The sequence below is a fragment of the Castor canadensis genome, chromosome 4 (assembly GCF_047511655.1).
Source record: "Castor canadensis chromosome 4, mCasCan1.hap1v2, whole genome shotgun sequence".
Classification (NCBI taxonomy): Eukaryota; Metazoa; Chordata; class Mammalia; order Rodentia; family Castoridae; genus Castor; species Castor canadensis.
The window spans coordinates 52,276,237-52,297,312 of record NC_133389.1 but is presented as its reverse complement, the minus strand read 5'-3'; the positions used below and the strand labels follow the sequence as shown (position 1 = coordinate 52,297,312).

General features: G+C 47.6%; 1 protein-coding gene across 3 annotated transcripts in view; it reads right to left on the bottom strand.

Annotated features, from left to right (window-relative positions):
* Cables1 (Cdk5 and Abl enzyme substrate 1) overlaps window positions 1–21,076 on the bottom strand; it is a 100,978-nt gene that overhangs the window by 26,795 nt on the left and 53,107 nt on the right. For 2 of the 3 annotated variants that reach the window (XM_074070154.1, XM_074070152.1), the window contains exon 4: window positions 10,857–10,934. The exons of the other annotated variant lie outside the window; for it this stretch is intronic. In XM_074070154.1, the coding sequence (XP_073926255.1) occupies window positions 10,857–10,934 (78 nt within the window). The remainder of the gene's footprint in view (window positions 1–10,856; window positions 10,935–21,076) is intronic. 3 annotated transcript variants of the gene reach the window in all.

Below are 21,076 nucleotides of genomic sequence, written 5' to 3'. Positions count from 1 at the left end.
TGGAAGGCAGACAAGGGAGAGGCTGGTTCAGTATGGGCACCATCATTCATTGAACACAGTTCTCTTTGAAAGCTTGGAACTTCATGGTAGGGAACCCCTGGACCCATCTCAGCCCTGACTTCTGGGCATAAAGCAAACACATGTGATTTGGCCACTGTGAATCCACCTGATGAAAGCAGCCAGCCAATCTAGACATCCTGGTCCCCAGAGGAATCGCCAAGGGCACTATTAACCATAAAATGGCCATCTCCTGATTTCCTCGTTTATAAATGGTTAAATGAGACTTCATTTCCTCTTCTGAGGCCTGCTGGCAAAGGCCCTGGCTGGCTGCTCACTGAGCCATAATGCACAGGATGGATCTTGCTGGGAAAACAAGATTCCCTATTAGATAACAAGTTCTAGGTATGGCCCTATCCTTGGGGAGTATGATTAATGCAGCAATATTACCCTTCAAAATAGGACGTCAATACTTTACTTCTGTGAACTAGATGGAAAAAGTGCTTGTGATCCAATTAGTTACTTTCCAGAGCTTTCTTCTTCCAAGATGGGGTGTCCTGACTTCCACCCATATCGTGTCTCTACTGGTGCCCTAAGCTTAAGCCCTTGGACTGGCAGCTGCGGCTCCCCTGGGCACTTGCTCTTTAAAGGACACAATAGTTCAGACACTTTGATGTGTAAATAATTTAAGAGCCAATTAAATATTAATAGGATTTCTAGACCCTGCAAATGGAAGTGGAGGGGGGCGGGGGTGGAGAGGAGACTGGCTGTCCAGAAAGAAAAGCCTGAGAGCTGGATTAGGAAGGGAATTGACACTTGTTAACTAATTCTGATGAAGAGATTTCCATCCAATGGACTCCACAACGCAGAATGTATCGTAGCTGAAGAAGCCCCATTTTGGCTACCTGCTATGGTTTGGATCTAGAGTGTCCCCTAAAGGCCCATGAGTTAAAGACTTGGTCTCTGCCGATGCACCAGAATTGATGGATCCTTTACATGTTGGGGCCTAGTGGAGGTTGTAGGTTAGGGGCACACTCTTGGAAGGGAGTACTGCATCCCAACCATGAGATACATGAGTTGGCTCTGCTATGTGCTCCCACCAACAGGCCCAAATCAACAAGGTCAGCAGACTGAGGACTGACACTTTAAAAAACATTAGCTAAAATGACCTTTTTCTCTTTGTAAGTTGATTATCTCTGGTACTTGGTACAGCCACAGAGAGCTAACACACTGCCCCTTCAGATCCGTTGCAGCTGCCATCTTGGATTGAGTGGGCTGATGTGTATCAGAGCAGAGTTACACCTCCAAAGCTCAGTCAATGAACAAGGCCCACAGCTGAAGGGAGGAAAGTGAAATCAAAAGCAGCTTTTAGTCTAGAAGTCCTGCCTCCTTACACTCAGCACTTCATGGGTGAGCCATCCCCACAAGGGCAACTGCAAACAATGAAGGGGTCTTAATGCAGCTTACACCAAAATCTCTGTCTAAAGGCAGCTCCTATAACCAGCTGCATAATGGCATGATTCACCCATGAGATCATTCTGAGTCGGTCTCTGTGTGGGAATATGCTTGGTGTGAGGAAAGAAACACAGTTTGTGAAAGTGTAATTTTCCACAACGAAGAGATGTTTCTGGGGAAAGTGGGTGGGGAGGAAGGGGGGTAGGCCTGGGGCCAGGCAGGGAGCATTTAGGCTCGAAGGCTCTAAGAATAGAGAAGCTGTTCTGTGTGTCACAAAATGATCAATGCTCCGGAAGTGGACCCAAGAGGATGACCTCATCTGGATGCCCCGAATGCCAAAAGCTAAGGACAAAACACCACGTGGATGCTGTTGACAATTTAAAAACATGCCCCAGAGACACCTTGCACTCCACTGGGAGGCCATTTTCATCCTTGGACACTGATGCATCTGGAGTATGTGAACCCAGAAACTACCATTTAATCAAGGATTGTTACCCATACACACATGCCACAGAAACTGTCTTCGCTGCAATCATCTACTTGGTTGTTTCATACAGCGTCAGCTGGGTTCATTCCTTCTTTCTTCTGGTCAGATCCATAGACAGAAATACCTACGATGTCCAACTGTCTCAGGAAATAAAGAACATGGGGCACTGGGGCCAGTTCCTTTAAGCATAGACAGTCCTGGGCCAAGTCCTCAATCCTATGTCTGCAGTCTCTCCCTCATCAGTGGACTGTGATCCAGGGTTTCTGAGCTGGCAGCCTGGAACTCAGAATGCATTTCGTCATGGGTGCCAGGTTACAAGTGGCGATCAGCCCCCACAGCGCCCTCAAAGCCTGACCCAGCCCTGACAGATGGAGGAGAGAAACAGGAGAAGCTGGGTCTCTCTCTGGTTTCCTGATTTGGGAGTGACCCTCAGTAAGTTTAAAGGTCCAGTTTGCACTTGCACCTTCCTCTCTGAACCGCCTTCTCCTTCTGTAGTCTCCAGGTTCCTTTCTCCCAAGCTGTTCTGGGGTTTTGCAATTTCTTCCCTCTTTACAGCTAAACCTGTAAATTCCTCTGCAGCTCCCACATTTTCCACTCTGGCTCCCATGGTGGGGGAGCAGCAGCCCGGCAGGATGGGGTGGAGGTGGGGGGGCAGGAAGAGAGTGGTACTGAGCACAGGTACTGGGTCAGCTGTTTTCTAAGTAGGGAGAGCTGAGAAAGCTGCACCAAGGCTGGTCAAGCCAAACCACAAACCCACGCTGGAACAGAGCAGGCAATGAGCAATGTGGGTGAAAGGCAGAGAGAGTCGGGCTGGCCTTGGCAGCTGTGAGCTAGGGAAGAGGAGCTGGCTTAAGATGGGGGCTCTTCCAGAAAATGGTACCATTTACAAGCCTCATCTAAGAAGACTGTTTACAGTGTCGGGAAGGTTTGAAGTTAGAGAGGAAGAGATAGTAACATCTGTCCCCCTTCTGTACTGGGCTGCCACCAAAGTGTCATGAAAGGTGGAACCTGGCAAGAAAAGATCAAAACATTTATCCTCACGTTCAAGTACATGCACCAGGACAAAGAACACTGGCAGGAAACAGACCAACATGTTAACGGTAGCTTTGTTTAGGAGGAGAGGCTCAGTTATTTTCATCTTCCTTTTATTTTTATTATGTACTTTCCAAGTCTGCTTTCTTTTTTTTGAGTGGGGGGAGGTGGCAATACCGACAGCTTTGCACTTGCCTCTACCACTTGAGCCATGCCTCCTTTTTGCTTTAGTTACTTTCCAGATACAGTCTCTTGCTTTTTACTTAGGCTGGCCTTCGACTGCAATCACCTACCTACACCTCTTGCATAGCTGGGATCACAGGCATGTTCCACTGTGCCCATCCCAAATTTGCTTTAACAAGCATTGAGAAAAAAAATTAAAGAGCAAATAAAAGCAAATCTGAAGAGGAACCCAAGCTGCTAGCTAACTCACCTTGAGCTACGTTGGAGCAGATCTAGAAAAAGCAATGAAATAGCTCCGTGACTAGAAAAAATGGACCTGTAGGCAACACCTGCATGGCAGGTGCTTGGAGTTTTCTCATGCAGTACTTCATTTAACACTCTCAGAGCTCCTGAGTTCGCATATACATGAGTAAACCCAGGGTCAGCAAGGCAAGGATCTGCCTGACTGGCAGCTCTACACCGTACACAACACCCCTGCCTGGGTGCAGCTGCCCACTGCTGCACATCGATGGCAAGGACAGATAGGGGCTGTGCTTTTCCTAAACAGGGGAGGAGTGGGCATCTTGTCCCCATCCCCGATTCTCCACAGCAGTTCTGTGGCTAGCCACTTCTTTATTTACTGGAGCTCTGTCAACTTGTGTTGGAAGAATGACATTTTCAGGTTAAAATAAAAAGTGAAAACTATAGGACTAGACAGTCTCCGAGTTCCTTCCAGCTCTCAGAGCCTCTGTCGGAGCTGGAGGTGCTCCCTGTTCTTGAACGCACTAGAACTGGAAATTGCCCCCTTTACCTTCCATTCTAAATATCCTTTACTGATGGAGCACAGGGGGCCCAGGGGGACTTAGAGCTCCTGGGGTTTGAAATTCCATCTGACATCTGGAATCAGATTAGGAACTGTCTTGTTTTTAAGACAGCATGTCTCTGGGAGGGAACTTTCTGGTACCTTTGCTATCCTGAGGGCTTCCTCTGGGGACAATGCTGGGTCAGGGGCTAGAAGTCTTTCTCCTTGGATTGGAATTCTTCACTGGCCTCCCCAGGTTCAGTTTGGGGACAGGTGGATTCCTCAGGGAACCACTGTGGTAGAGATCACAGACTTGTTCACAATACCCAGGAACGCTAAAAACTGTATTTCCCAGAAACCCACTGATAGTCTGGGTTCTGCCAAGTAAAAGTGCTCATGTGAAACCTGGAGATCAGAACTTGCCCCAGGTGGCAGTGGTGAGGTGAAGCCTCAGGTGTGGTGTGCACTACCTTTGGCTGCATTGCTTGGTGGCTTCCCACTGGGCTGTTTAGCGTCCGTGCTGGTTTCTGTCTATCCTGGAGGGTCTGTGAGGTTTCAAAGAACCTCTGTCTTACCCTGACCGTTAGAGGTTTCCACTGTCTGTAACTCAGAACACTGGGCACACACTACTCTGTATTTCCCCCCCATCCCCACTCCATCCCACTTGTGTCCCTCAGAGCTACTATAGAGTCGGTTCACAGTGTAAGACTCTGAACTCTTGAAGTCGAAGGGCAGCCATCAGAAGCATCTCTTATCCAATGGATGCCGTCCTGAAGCGTGGCATGGAAGCAGCGCTGTAAATCAAACTACATTTTAGGAGCAGGTAAGAAAGCTCTGCATTTCAGAAGTCCTGCCGCTTATCCTTCAGAGAGGTGACGCTGAGTCTGGTGATGTGAACAGAGCCTGTCTCGTGGAACTGCTGGGTGCTTTCTCAAAGAGAAGCATTACTCATGCGTTGCTTCTAGACTTGGGGATGACCCTTAGTGTCCCTCAACCCCTTTCTGGTGGTGCTTGGAGGACCAGAAGCAACCTGGGTGCAGTGGTAAGGGTGCTAGGGAGGCTCCAATGGGTGGTGCCTTCCCCATCAGGACAGTAACACAGTCTGGCCAGGCAGGCATCAATACCAAATAGACACCTTCCCCTCTTCATACACCCCAGTCTAAAGATGACAAAAACCCAGATGGGGGAAATTATACAGATTATTTTTCAGTTAATATTCCACTCAGAGCTGGGTGTGGTGGTGCACGCCTGTAATCTCAGGAGGATTGTGAGTTTGAAGCCAGCCTGAGCAACTTAGCAAGGCCCAGTCTCAAAGTTAAAAAAAAAAAAGAAAAAGGCAGGGTGCAGCTCAGTGGCAGAACACTTGCCAAGCACGGGTGAGGCCCTGGGTTCAGCCCCAGGACCAAGCCAAAAACAAAACCAAAAAAAACTCCAGACATGCCTGGAGTTTACCCTTGGAGGAGCCAACGTCAGAGTGCAAACCAGCAACCTCCAAAACCCTCTGCAAGTCATCACCCAACAGCTCAGCTGCCAGGTCCCCCGGAGGTGGACCCTGTAGGTATGAGAGTCAAGCTGGTTCTGATCACTGAGCTCCACCATCATCCAGACACAGCACTGTCTGCATATGGATGGTCCTCAGCCAACAAGCCAGCCCTGAAAGGGCTAAGATGTGCATCATTTCTTAGGGATGCCTGTGGCTGAGCAGCCTGACATCCTGCCCTCGCCTGGAGAGGTTGCTCAGCCCTGCTCTGCCAGCCTCCTCAAGCAAAATAATAACCCAAGCACCTACCTTATGAGGTTCTTGGGAGAAGAAATGAGCAAAAAGCTGAAACGCCTAGCAGAACAGGGCCTAGCACGCTGTGAGCAGTGTTCGGCTTTCAGCTTTATTATCTCTATGTAGCACATTCGCACAAACATCTTACTACACCCTCTTCTCTCAAATAGCTTTCCCTATAAATCAAGGCAGGGAAGCAGAGCTTGAACTCGGGGCAGTTGTCAAACAATCAGGCTATCTGCTTGAAGAAGCGCTAGAGATGATCCCGAGAACCATTCTGATACCAGCTTAGTGCAAACCTGGAGACTTGCACAGGGACCCCCAACATCACATTGCTCTCAACCCCTATCCTGTGGCCCACCAGAAATCAATGCAAAAAGTCACCAAATCTGCACATTTTTAAAGCTTCCAATTTTAAAAAGCTGGAGGAAGAGTGGTTATGCAGGCATGGGCTCTAGAAGCTGTGATTGGCACCCGTGAGGAGTGTGTCTCTTTCATGAGCTCCTTGCTCAGCAAGACTTACCACTTCCACATCAGTGGCTCCGACAAGAATGAAGTCCACCATCAGACCTCGGAGGATCTTCAGAGAGGTGAGCGAACAGACTGGGAGCTAAGACTGAGGTTGAGTGATAGCCGGGGAAATCCCCAGAGACAATCTCCTCACTGAGCCTACTTCCTTCTGTTTCCAGTCCCCTCAACACCACTAGCACACAGGCCTGGATGCTGTAGTGTTGAAACAGGATTCTAGTTTGAACAGGGCTGTATTAAATTCTCTTGCCAGGAATTCACACGAAGCTGGATCATCCTCTGACGTCCTTGGAAGTTCACCTGAAGTCTGGAATAAACTTCCCCACATCCCTAAGGCCTCACACCTCTAGGTGTAGCTGCAGAGCCACCTCCTCTGGGGAGTCTCGCCATCCTCCATCTGAATGTGGGGACTTCTTGGCCCCACCTGCACACTGCTTAGGATTCGATTGCTATTTTGTTTGATGGTAAGCTTGTCTATAGCTTACTTCTGTTGTGGCTCCATGAGGAAAAGAGACATTTTCATGCTTGCCATTGCATCCTCACTGCCTCACAAAGTGCCCAGCACATAGTAGGTGCTCATTAGGCTCCACGTGCATGAATCAAAGCTGCTGTGCAGCAGTAATGCCTGGAGGTCTATGCACTCAGCATGTGTGGCAGGAAAGTACTCCAAGGGTGGATGGGGGAAATGGGATTTCTATCACTTGTCCTGTGTGCTTCAATCTCTCTCACATGGGGACCATCCACCAAAATGGCCTTGTCCTTTCCAGTGCCTCCATGGGGCCCCCGGATGTCTTGAACTGGAAACTCATTCCTTCCTCCATTGCACCCCACCCCCAGTCTCCATCAGGGTCTCACACACACTGGGGCAAAAATGACCTAATGCACCAATGGTGAATAAATGAATGGTAAAATCTTTCTTAGGTTGATCTGTTTGCTTTGGTCAATATATGACAAGAGTTAAAAATTGGTATTCCTTTCAGGTTAAAACCAAGAACAAATCTTTTCAGGCATAGGGGAGGTGAGGCAGGGCCAGCCAAGATGTGGCAAGTGGAGTTGGGAAACTGCCGTGCAGCCCGAGAAGCCAGAAAATAAGTCAGGGAAGATAGGGCTGTCCTGGAAGATGCTTTCCATGTGAAGGGGGTCAAGTACACAGCAGAGAACTTCTGAGTTTCTGATTTTATGACTTTCTTGTGGTGAAGCTGGAATTGTGCATCACCCTGTTCACTGTGTGCAAATCTGGAATGATCAGGCACATATTGGCCTGGTTCGTGTGTATAGCACAAAAGAAATAAGGGTGCTCCAACATGAACATGAACGAAAGCAGCTTGAAATGTTTAGATATTATTTGTTAATATACTGATAAGCATATTTTTAATCTTTACTAGTATATCCTTATTACTTGAACATAGTTGTTCTCCAATAATCAGTAAAAAAAAAATCTTAATTATAGGAAATGGGCTATTTAGATTATTATTATTATTTTTTTTTTTGCAGTAAGGGGGTTTGAAATCAGGGCTTCAGCACTTGCTATGCAGGTGCTCTATCACCTGAGCCAAGCCTCCAGGCCAGAAATGAACTATTTTTAAATAAGATATGTGTTCATTAAAAAGTTAAAGAAGCAGAACACTTTTTTGTGTGTTTGTGTGTTTTGTGTGTTTGTGAGGTTTGAACACTTGCTAGGAAGATGGTCTACACTGGAGCCAAAGATTCAGCCCTGCAGACCACTTCTTAATCCTGATACTAATAAACAATATTTGGAATTGTGCTCCCGGTATCTTAGGTGCTCAGGTAGAATACGCTGCATACACAGGCACGTTCTTTTCCGTTAGGGAGGATGAAGAATCTGTGGGGTTATAGAATTATTCATCTTTCTGCATCTTGATTTCCTCTTCTATAAAACTACAGAAGTGGTGGATTTGAATCTGTGCATGTCTAATATGTTAAAGGTCATGACCTATGATCCTACACCTTTATTTTGCTTCTCTGTCCAGGGCCAACAGAAAGAATCCACTGACACACCTAAGAGGTAGGTCTTCCTGCAACAAGTGGAGCCTTCCCCACAGTAGGACACGGACAGATATGGTTTCCAGCATGAGCTGATGGCAGTCTAGCATCCACAAGGTGTTTAAGAATGTGGAGGACCCCATGGACTCACAACGGAGATAGTCTGAATGGCCTCTTCCTGGATAACCTCAGTTTAGACATTCTTACTGGCTTTGCAGAAAATCTCTCACGCTTCAAAGTTAGGCAGCACCTTGTCTGCCCATTGTACAGAAGAGCAGGAGGAAGTTCATAGCCCAACTGAAATCTCAGAGTCTCCCAAGTTCTTCACACTGCCTCCTCTGCTGTCTGAAATATAGGGTCTTTGGCCAATGGCCCTGCCCACTTCTCTGCATCCCAGGCACCATGCTGCAAACCTAGTGCCCATCTATACCTGGGAGCCTGTGACCCTCTGGGAGGCAGATACCATAAATGCTCCATGAATTATGAATTTATTTATGCAAATAAATTCTTTATTTTCAAAAATAAAGAATTTGTCTGCCAGGCACCAGTGGCTCACACCTATAATCCAAACTACTCAGGAGGATCATGGTTTGAAGCCAGCCTGGGAAAGTAGTTTGCAAAGACTCTATCTCAAAAATACCTAACACAAAAAGGGCTGGTGGAGTGGTTCAAGGTGCAGGCCCTGAGTTCAAGCCCTGGTACCACAAAGAAAAAAAAGGAATTTGTCTGGCCTGTCTGCTGGGGGGCGGGGGGGAAGGTTGTCATTGCAAAAAATCTATGACCAGGCTGATCATCAAATTCCCATTCTGGCCCAAAGTTGATGCTCAAGACTGCAACTGTTTACAATCTTATCTAAAAATAAAGGTAAGCACCAAAATATGGAAATTAGATCACCTTTTGAGAATAAACCCAACATGAATACCTCAAAGGTAAGAGCATGGAAAAGCAAAATTATCTTAAAGAAATAGCCCGGGAGACAAAGAAGTCACCTGCTGGGATATCTCTGGCATCCACTGAAAGTTGTAACTACTTGTGTGTATTATTTTACGTGTCTCCTGTGCAAGACTGTAAGTTCAGGAGGACAGGGACCAGGCCATCCTTCAGTCCCTGTCCCCCCAGTACCTGGTCACATGGTAAGCACTCAACAAATGACTGACTGGGATGGAGCTAAGGAAAGAGTGCCACCAGCAGAAAGGTTAGTGCCGAAGCCCAGAAAAATGAGGTAGACTCGCAGAGCCCATCCACGCCCTGGCCAGGAGAGGTCGTGCCAAACAGTTGTCTGCTGTTGATGCTAGTCCCTCTGGAGGTGTTTATAGGCTGCTTATACTCAGACACTCTGGGCCAGGGGACTGCCACCTGCAAGTAGATAAATGAGCTGGCCAGAGGTCCCGCCCGGGGCTTGTGAGCTGCTACAAGCTGGCCAGCCTACATCCTTCAGGTCAGCCCACTGGCCACCCCAGCTGGTCCTTAAACCTCTGAGCTGCAAGATTTGCCATGACTTTTCCTAGAACACCTACTTTGCAAGGTGGCTCTCAGTATGAGGATGATAAAAAGGACTGGCACAAAATGCAGGCTCGATACACAGAATGATTATCAGTGCCCTGTAAGGCACATGGCTAAACAGGGACTTCCATGAATAAATATCAGCTTTGTATCCGGTGGAGCCAACAGTGCAGGGTCCAGCTAAGAACCAAGTTGAGGTGAATAGGCCACAAGCCTGACACGTCTACAGGGGAGAGGGAAGGTTGCGGTCAGCAGGAAGACCTGAATAGAGCTCCTGGAGATGGTACAAGATGGATGAACGGTGAATCAGCGCCACAGGCCAGGAGGCCCTTATCAGGAGCTGTGCTCTGCCGTATCTGGTGGTCACAAGGACCAGAGGGAAGTTCTAGCATTTAGTGAGCAGAGGCCACAGCCAACACCTATGATGCTCCTGACATCCTCTGCAGTGAACTGTGCTGCCCTAAACACTAGCAGCACCCTGATGACACAGACACTAGATGCAGTCAGTGGGGACAGGGCAAGAGTCTAGACACAAGGGGAAATGGACAGAGGCCACAGGGATGGTGAGGAGGATGGGGATACCCTGCAAAGACAGAGCCTTGGTTACTTACTTTCTTCTCAGAGACAAAAGATGGGCTTGTTGATCCATAGGGGGAGTGTTTCTCTGGCCTGTAGCTAATTACACATGTCTGTTGCTGGTGCCACTTCTGTGATATTTGCTCTGCAGTGGCAGCTCTAGCTTGCAGCTCAGTTTCCAACCCAAGCCTGAGACACAAGGAGGTTGGACAGTTGCAGAGTTTGGCCGATTCCTTTCCTGACCTACCTTTATTCCAAAAGTCAGTGTGACCTGTGGGATACGGTGGGTCCCATATTGCTCTTCCTTTATAGAATTGGACAAGCTGACAAAACATACATTTAGAAAGAACAGGCAAGATGATAGGGACACACATGCACGCACACATATAACAAAGAAGCTTTCTGGCTGAAAAGAAAGTGGAATAGCTTTTCTTTCTGTCCGATTCACAAATACTGAATTTACAGCATAAAAGTGAGGCACAGAGTGTCTTAACTTTTCACCCAGAGAACTACAAAGCATGCATGTGTATACATACCCGGCTTGGGTACTGTCGCGATACGGCAGCACGGAAAATATACTACAGAAGGATCTTCTGCCACTGATAAGGACTATTCTAAAAAGTAAAAAAAAAAAACAAAAAACAAACAACAAACAAACTAAATGCAAAGACTCAAATTAAAAAAAAAAGTTCTACAGCAATTAAGCATTCAGGGAATTCACAGCAGTATTTGCGTACTCCCGCCACCTCCTCTGACAGATGGCATTCTGCTCTCCTTGCAAAATGCAGCCTCAGCGTGCCGCCTCTCCTCACCCAAATATTAACACGTGCACCACCAGTGACCTGGGAATCCTTTCTCCTGGGAGAGGTGCTGACTGCGGACTGCATATAAGACGGAGCGGACAGCACCGAGTCTGGGGTGGCCAGTGCTGGGCGAACAGTCACGCCACATTTAAACCACTGATTGCTGTCCTGCAGTAAACAAGGCGAGAGCCATCGTGCCAGACACAGTGAGCAGGAAAGACACTCAGATGCTGCTACAAGCATTAGGTTGTTTTTTTTTTTTTTTTAATTCTGGCAACATGCTAGGTTCTGAGAATAGATTGAGGGAACAATTACATAATCAGTCTAGCCTCCATTCCTGCTAAAAAGAATCTACTGGAAACTGTTCTACACCATGCTCTTATGCAATCAAAAGCCACTTTAAAAAAACCATTAAAAACAAAAACAAAAACTCTCAAAAGTACTGATCCTGGCATCTGAGAATAACTTTTGCCAAAGGGAATTGATGATGAAAAAAATGGAGAAATGAGTGGAAGAGATGAAATTCTTTTTAGCACAGGGTCAATACACATCAGCTACATAGCTTATTTACTTTTGCAATCTTTTTCTTCAATAGCACAATATTAAAAGCAGGGAGAACAGCACTGCTGAATGCATCAAGGACTGGGGATTTTAACCTTGTTTTAAAACTCTGGTATTAAACTGCCCACAAGTCTGGGATAAAGATTGGTTCCTTGGCATAGCAAACCAGTCCCGCCACCCCCATTCCATCTCTCCAGTTTCAGTGGGATGGCATTACCCCGTGCACCTTCCCATGCACCCGTGCTAATGCACCTGCAGAAACTTACCTTTACAAAGTCCTGCTGTTTTATATATGTGTCCTTTGCATGCTATTTCTTTTGCTTGTGATGCCCCACTTTGGAATGCTTGGTAAACTCCTATTGATTCTTCAAAACCTAGTTCAGAAGTACCCCTCCAAGGAGCATCTCCTCCCCCTTCACTGAGTTACTTGGTCTCTCTTTGGTCCTGCCTCCACTGTTCACGCTTCTAGCACTGGTGTGGTCAGTGCTGCTAGTCACTTGCCAGCCTCCTCTTCTAGACCTCAAGTCCAAGAGTTTAGTACATTGCAACTCCTCCAAAAACGACCATTATGCCCCTGAAATGCAGACTGGCTTCAGAGCAGTGTGTGAGGATCCAGCAATGGGGTAGGAGCAGGGCTGCAGCTGTCTGTTAACCACACAGTGGTTCCTACCTATAGTGGATAATGTGACAAAGGCCATGGTCCTAGTTCATAATACTAGCTGTCACCTTTACTTGATCTCAGGTAGTTTACTACCTCTGCTGAGCCTCAGTTTCCTCATTTAAAAAATGGATTAAAACTAGGCACTATTTTATTGGGATATTGCAAGAGTTGGAACAGACCCTATCGAACAGCATATACCTCAATCAATGGGAATTGTCTTCACTGGGTACCAGCTTCTTGGGTTAAGTTTCAGCTGCATGGTTTTGGGCTCAGAACTTCTCCAGACCTCTGGACTAAATCTCCAGGTTGCTAAGTGTGAAAGGCTGTGCTGTGGACTGCGGAAGGACCATACAGGTGGCCTGTCTACAGTGACACAACACACAGATATGTTGCTGAAGAGAGAGGCTTCTCTTCAGGTATCACAGACCTCAGCCCTGCTCAATGCAGCAAGACAGAAGTGTTACATCCTGGACTGAGGGTCCAATAAATCATGACCGAACCTGCTGAACACCAGCCACCTTCCTTGGGTTCTCACACATGGAGCCCAGCAACAGAGCTTCCAATGTAGCAGTAGCCGTGTAAATTTACTTAAGCTGGCATAATAATGGCTGACTCTTATAATGTATCTATTATATGCCAGGCTCTAAATGCTTTAGCCGATGAGGCAGAACCCAGTAAGGAATGTCCCAAAGGTGACACAGCAGCAGGTGGTAGACCAAGGATTGAACTCGAGCCATTCCCCACCGCTCTCCCTCACTCTCAGGTCTGCACCTGGGAGGCTTTGCTGGGCACCATGGGCTCCTTGAACAACAAGTCTGCCTTCACCCAGGTATTTCAGGGTGGCCTGCCAGCCTGGCCTGTAGGTCGCCCTGAGGGTGAAGGATCACAATAGCACCATCAGAGCCATGAAGGCACCACACTCCCACCCTGCTCAGCTCTTTCTAGATGAAGGACAGAGGTTTTTCATGCACCCAGAGCCACTCCTCACCATTCACCCAGGAGGAAAGCCTGGAATTATTCACTCCTCCTATCACTCAACACTGACGTCCCCTGCACCAGAGAATGGAGGAGTGTGCAGAACACACTTGACTGGCTTAGCGTTACTAATTTTCTCATTACTCAGTGCTAATGTGTCCTTCCTTCCCACACACCAAACTTGTTTGGACATTTTTAATAGAATGAGAAAATGAGAGAGTATCAATGCCAAATGCAATCCAAGTCTTCTTCCAGCGTTTCAACCACAAGGCGCCTGTCAGTAAATAGGCTGTATTATTCTAAGAGATGAGCGTTCGCTCTGGGTGGTCCTCACCGTTAGGTCTGGGAGAGGCTGACTCTGTGGATCTTGTTCACAAAAAACATGTTATTCTACTAAACTGGCCAAGTTTAGCAACTGTAAACATGGACTGTATCCCAACAATTCCACTGAGTGGTTCTTCTCTGGTTGGCAAGCCAAAGTCTTAAGCAGCTGGAGAGGGAAGCAAAAAAGCAGCACTGTATCTTTGGGTTCTTCTACGTCCGTGGGTCCAATCACTGTATGGACTCCTGCTCTCTGCAGGGCCTGCAGGAGGAAGCCACAGCAGAGACCCACGCGGTAGCTCCATGACAGGATCACCAACAGGGCTCCTGGGAAAATATCTTAGGTGTTCCCAGAAGTAGTTTTGGCATCTAGGAGGCCTTAGCCAGAGCAGGCAAGTACCAACAAGCAGCAAGTGTGGACTTCTCAGCTTCCTACGCTAGCAGCTGTGAGCAGCGCGATTCTCACAACAGGTCCTATGTGACCCACCATGATGTTTAGAACTTAAAAGGTTCCTGGGAATTTGCAGCTTTGCTTGGCACTGGGGAAAGTGCATCCTGATGGAGATGCCCAAGAAGAAGAATCAAATTTGTTTGTTGTTTCTGAGAATTAAATTGAATGTGGGCAATGAAGAATGACATAAGATGACCAAAGTCCATTTCCCATGGGCTTCAGGAACTGACCACATCCGTGTCATTGCCGCCAACCACCACAGCGACTCTCTTTTATGTCTAAATGGCACACGAGAAGCCCACATAATTTTCCCCATCTGTGACATATAACACTTCGTTTGAATTCAAGATAGTCAGAAAGCATTACAGAAGAGATTATGACTTCAAAAACAGGAATTAACTCCAGGGCAATGGGTCTTTAAGGAATGAAAGGTCACAGCTCCACAGTAACATCTGCTGGGAGCAGGGTGGGGAACCAGCAAAGGGCAAGGCTCCACACAGGGCTGCCGCCCACATGGGCTGGATACGCAATGTTTTCCAAAACTTCCAGGAAGCACCGAGCGAGTGTGCCCTGCAGCTGGATCATGGCTAACTTGCTTCTTCACAGAGCTCCATTTCCGTGCTCTTAGGAAAGTGCGTCTGGTAGTGGGATCTTAAGACATCAAAGCTTCTACAAGCCACACTTTGCTCAGGAGAAACTGGAATGTTCTGGGCAGCCAGGAGACACACAAGCACCCCATAGTTGGTAGATCACCGTGGGTTACCTTCATCGAGTCTGCTTTCTGTCCCGCCCCAGCCCAGGACGAGTGATTTAACCAGGGAACGTCTAACATGATGCACGATCCTCAAGCGTTCTTTTGGCAAAAGCAGTCTTCTTGCTCAGTTTCTAGGACCCTGGGGAGTCTACTGGCCAGGAGAACATTTGACCTCATCCAGGTGGGAAGTTCCATGATATCAGAAATATTCTCTTAAGGACATTAAAAATGAGCAACAGGCTTTATGGGGTAAAGAAAACCCATCTGCAACAGTGGGGGTGAATACAGAGATGCCCAAACAGGGCTCTGAGGTCCCCATCAGGTACTGGGAATAGGTGCAAAAACACATTTCCCAAACCTATTCCCTACCTCTCAGGAAGCAAGAAAAAAAAAAAAAAACAAAGTTAAAAATGGTGGTGGTGTGGCATGAACTGTGTCCCCCAAAGAGATACCTTGAACTACCAGCCTGTGAAGTGGTCTTATTTGGGAATAGGGTTTTTGCAGATGCAATCATGTTAGGATGAAGGGATTCTAGGTGAGGGTGACTTAATCCAGTGAGTGGTGTCTTTATATGAAGACAAGCGATCTGGAGACACCAAGACACCCAGGGAAGAAAGCCATGTGATGTCAGACACTGGAGCAATGCCACAAGCATGCCAGGGCTTCAACAACCCCTAAGGCTGAAGGAGGAAAGGGGTGACTCTCCCCCAGGGCCTTTCGGGAGCATGGCCATGTTCTTCAAAGCTCCAGAACTCAGGAGGAATCCCTTGTCTTGTTTTAAACACCTAGCTCACGTACTTAGCCCTGGAAAACAAATACAGCTGGCATTCCAACACATCACCTGCTGAGTAGATCCTCCGTGCACCCACACTATGTTCACTGCACCCGGAGAAGATACGCCAGAAAACAAACAAATAGTACAGAATCCAGAAAACCTGCTCCCTTCCCACTTGCGCTCTTTCCTTCTCTCACAATGCTTTACTAAAAACTGGCAGAAGGGGGCCTTGACCCCCTTCTCTCTTGCCTGAAAGGCTGGCAATTACGCAATGAGGGTTGATCGAAAACAGAAGCAACAAGAAAATGTTCTTGTCACCCTATTTAACACTCGTTAGCTATGGGGCGGGGGGTATGTTCCCTCCTTATGAAATACCCCCCTCACTGTTGGATGTGCCTCCTCTGGGTACAAGGGCAAAGCCGAGGTTTGCAGAGCTTCCAAGAACATTCTTCACAAAGCAATCTGTTCTCTTCCATCCAGGAGTGGGCCAGAGACCGTGTTCTAGGACAGGGAGCTGGGAAGAGGGAAGGCGCTCTGCAGAGAAGAGCGCACTAGAATAGGAGCCCCAGCAATGGTAGGGCTGGTCTGGGACAAGTACTTGGTACATGGGTCCAGCCATGGAGAAGGAGTGGGATTCCAGCAGGTGACAAGAGGGAGAGCAGATTCCGGAAGGATGGGCCCACGTGAGGGTGTGTGAAGTTGCAAGGGTGTCATGAGTAAGGGAGTAAGGCAGAGGGCGGGCACACAGGAAGTGCTTCAGGCATCTGAAGGTCCATGCTAAATAGCTCCCAAATTCCAGGTGGCAGAGGGGTTAGTTTTCCTATCGTGACTATTGCTACTAGCCCCTTCTCTGCCACCACTTCCACTCCTGCTAACATTGGCACTACTGCAGCACAGGCCTTTGTGTGTGCTGCGAGGAGGTGCAGCTTATCTTACCATCCAAGGGGAGGCAGGAGAGTTCTGAGAAACCCACTGTGTGACCTTCTGCCCCTCCTCCCATCTGCAACAATTTCTGGGCTCTCCTTCTATGCCAAACATGGCATTATGAGTTGGGAATTGGATGATGAATGATGTAGACAAGAGTTCTGTCCCCGCAAAGCTTAGTGTTGGGTGGAAGATACATTTACACAGTTGTTGGGAAATAGAGGGCGCTACTGAGCACATGGAAGAACATCTACCCAAGCCTGAAGGAGGCCAGGTGGACTGCCTGGAGGAAGTACAGATATGCTGGTATGTGTAGAGACTGGGAGAAGAAAGAGGGTAGGCTCTTCAATGACCTCCACTTGCCTGACTCACCAAAGTTGGAGTACTGGCCAACGCCCCTGGCACGCATAAACCCCAGCCTGGAGGCTGCTCTGTACCACATCCATAGTGCTGGACTTTTACTAACAGTCAGTTATGTTCTCTCAGCTGTAAGCATTATTTCTATTTGTACTTGTTCATTAAAGACTGCACAAACTTGAGAAATATGGAACAAAAAACCTGGTTTATTCTATGCAAACATCACTGAAGGCTTTGGAAAATATTCAGGTAAGTTGCTTAAAAACTGCAGTTGAAAATGAGTACAGATAACTCAACCATAAAAGATCAGGGGAAGGAAGTAAAAGTCCCAAAGGATTTGGCACTTAGATTCCTGAGTCTCTTTAAAGAAGCTCCACTTGGACATCCCAGCAACAGGTGGGGATGATGACGTGCAGAGAAGCTGAAGCCACTCATGAACTCTGAACAGAACTGCTCCATGACCAATCACTAAAATAAACATGCCTTAAATTAAAGCACAATGTTAAAGCTGTGTGTGTGACTGTGTTTGCTAACCTTGTCCCTTAGCCAAGTAATCATTATAATAATTCAGCGTGGCTGGCAGGTGGCGGGGTAAAAGGAATGCTGGGATTGGTGAGATTGGCTGGAGAAGCATGCAGGAGTCATCCCGGAGTCCCAGCTCCAGGGGTGACTGAAGCCAAGGCATGGATGAGCTCTCTCAGGGATGGTGGAGGACTGAGGAGGGGCTGGGACCGAGCAGGAAGGAACTTGGAGGAAGGGATGGAAGCAAAGCTCACAAAGTCAGCAAGAACAAGGGTGTGTGCAGTCTGTTGGAGCTGCCATCACACCACCACAAAGTGGCTTAAACACCAGGAATTTACTGTCTCCCAGGTCTGAGGGCTGGGAAGTCCCAGCGCTCTCTCCAGCATCTGGTAGTTCCTGGCTTGTGGTAGCACCACCTTCATAGAGCAGAACATTTTTTTTTTTTAAAGGACAACAGTCATATTGAATTAGGTGCCCACTCTGTAGCCTTATCTTAACCAGCTACACCTGCAATTGCTCCATTTCCATGTAAGGTTGCATTCTGAGGTAGTGGGGATTAGGGCTTCAACTAGGAATATTTTATTTATTTATTTAATTTTATTTTACTTTGAGACAAGGGCTCATAGCTCAGGCTGACCTTGACCTTGCTATGTAGTTCAGGCTGGCTTCAAGCTTGCCATCTTCCTGCCCTGGGCCTCCCAAGTGCTAGGATTACAGGCCTGCATCACCATATGAATTTGGGGGTGGGGCACAATTCAGCGCAGAGCAGGGAGGGAGGAGGAAAATGGGTCCAGAAGTTAGGAAGTCCCCTGGCGAGAACCTCCTCCTGCTCTTCCAACACAGCACTGCCAGTCACATCAAGCATGGCCCTGGCTCTGAGCCATCCAGCAGAAGTAAGTATGTTCTCTCCTCTGAGCACTGCACACCACTGGTGGGGGACCAAGGACTGGTCTCCTCCCCCTAGTACTTCTAGCACTTGGGAGGCTGAAGCAATGGGATCTTAAGTTTGAGGCTAGCCTGGGCTACACAGCAAGTTGCAGGCTAACCTGGACGACATAGCAAGATCCTGTCTCAAAAACAATCCACCAAGGGAAGATTCTGTCCAATTGGAACTGGTTTTCAGCCCTGAAAACTTTCCTCCGCAACTTGTCATATGTGTTGTAAGTCACTCTGGCTGAGTAACAAGAATTTGCAGGCCATAAACTTTTCAGCAGTGAAGACCTATACACACACAAAAGCCACAGAAAGAGCCGGCATCATTTCCATGCTTTTTATAGATAGGCTGGTTTCTATCTGTTTTGGAATGCGGTCTTGCTATGTTGCCTAGGCTGGCTATGAACTTCCCATGCCTCAGCTTCCCAAATAGCTGGGATTGGAGGTCTGCATCACTGTGCTTAACCTACCTCTGATTTTTTTTGGAGACAGAGTCTTGCAGACTCCCCATTCTCCTGCTTCAAACCTCCAGAGGGCTAGGATTCCATGCACCACCATGCCTGCTTACGCTTATGTTTTGTGAAGAGATAAAGCCTGGAGTGTGTGGTGCTGACCCAGTGGCCAGGCAAGCTGGGACCCCATAGTACCTGAATTCTTAGTGCTGAGTGACCACTGTCATGCCCAGCCCTTGCTGGTTCCCTCCACTCATTAGCAAAGACAAGTAAGGCAAAGGAGACACAATGGGGCAGTGAGGCTCGTGGGCATGGGCAGTACTGGAGATTCCTTCAGGCTGTCCAATCACTGTCCCCCTGACCTGAGCTTTGGGTAGAAATTGGTGGTAATCATTGACAAGGATGAAAATGCCTGCCTCCTCCTGCTGGGGTGCTGGCGGGATCTAGTCTCCTCTCAAAAACCAAAAGCTCCAAGAAGGGTAAAGTATGCTTGCTCAGCAAGGGCCGATATTGTATGGTGCCTCCCAGAAGCTGCATCCCATCTATCGCACAAGATGGACTCATTTCAGGGAGATAGCAATTCCTCTGAACTTCTTTCAATGTGGCCAGTCCATGTGTATTTTTTTTTTTTAATGTGCCACTCTTCTATTTATTTTTTTTTGGCAGCACTGGGATTTGAACTCAGGGCCTGGCAAGCATTTTACTACTTGACCTATGCTTCAGCCCCCTCCAAATCATTTTTCAAACTGAATTAGGCTGACAGAGCAGTAGTGATGAGATCACAAACAACATGTACCCCTTTTTCTCCAAAAATTTTTGGTACAAAGAGGGCTACAATGTGATTTCAGTTCCTGTTCTTCTGTCATCTTAAAGATAAAAATGCTCAAATCTATGTCTTTTTTTTTTTTTGGCAGCACTGGGGTTTGAACTTATGAACTCAGGATCTCATGCTTGCTAGGCAGGCACTCTTACCACTTGAGCCACTCCATCAGTTTGTCTTTTTTTTTTTTTTTTAAGGTTTTCTAACCACGTTCACTTTAAAAAGAAACACACCAGCCCTATTCTTTATCCAATCCCATCTTGGATCCTTTTAAATCATTTTGAAAATTCTTCCCAAAGGACATAACAGCTCAGTAGCTCAGTCCACTTACTGCTGAGAGCATTTCTCTACCTGTTCACCATGAAATGATTCTTGAAGCAGGCCAGGAGGTGGCACATCTAGGGCACATGGCAGCCATCATCATGTGCCATGCAGATATTCAAAGCCAGCCAGCTTATGGCTCTCGCCTCCTGTTGCTCTCAAAAACAGGTGTATGAGTCTTGAGAACAGCAAGTACCAGGAGGGACACAAATGTCACGAAAGTCACTGGCTGTCCTCAGTCTTCTTGCTGAGCATCTCTGACTGCCATATTGATGGTTCGGTCCTACCTGTCAGGCAATGAGCTCTCAGGGGCACCAGCTGGCCTTGCTCACGTGAGGCTCTGTAAACATCTGTTGTCTTCCAGCATGCATCTCCTCGCAAGGCCTGACCTCTGTCTTCACATTTGTTTAACCTCTTCTCAGCACATGCAAGGACTCTCGGTGGAGATGCAGACTGGAGCTAATGGTGGCGGGCAGCTCATCTTGTTCACCACCCTCGCCCCAGATGTTCAGGTCCATTCCAGATGCTGTGGTGTGGGGCCGCTGGTCACTCCTCTTCCTCCACAAGGGGCTGGCACATACATTAGTGAACGTTTTTTTAAAGACCTCAAGTTGCTTTTGAACTTCATGTCAAAATGAACTCACTTTAAGGAGACAACACACTCACGTCTTTAATTTTCTATGAGAAAGATAAGGTTACCCAAAGTGACCTGCAGTGCTTGTCCTTGACTTTGGGTCAGGCAGCGTGATCAAGTTCAAAGACAAGCCAGGTCATACCATCCTCTGCTCAGCACCCTCCCCAGCTCCCATCTTGCCTGCTACATGAGCGTGCATCCCCTGACTTCTCAGGACCCATCTCCTCCACCTGCATTCTTGCTCGCTCTGCTGTACCACGGGCCCTCCTATAGCTTCTCAAACACACTCTCTACACTCTGGCCTCTGCAATTTCTGTGCCACCCACTCTGAGTGCTCTTCCCAGCAGGACAGCCACATAGCTGGCTCCCTCATCTCCTTCATACCTCATTGCAAGGTCTCCCCACAGGCCTACGAGCATGCCTTTCATGCCCCCCCACCTCTTCAGTTACTTCACTCTTCCCCCACAGCACATCTATTCCATCCCCTCTGCT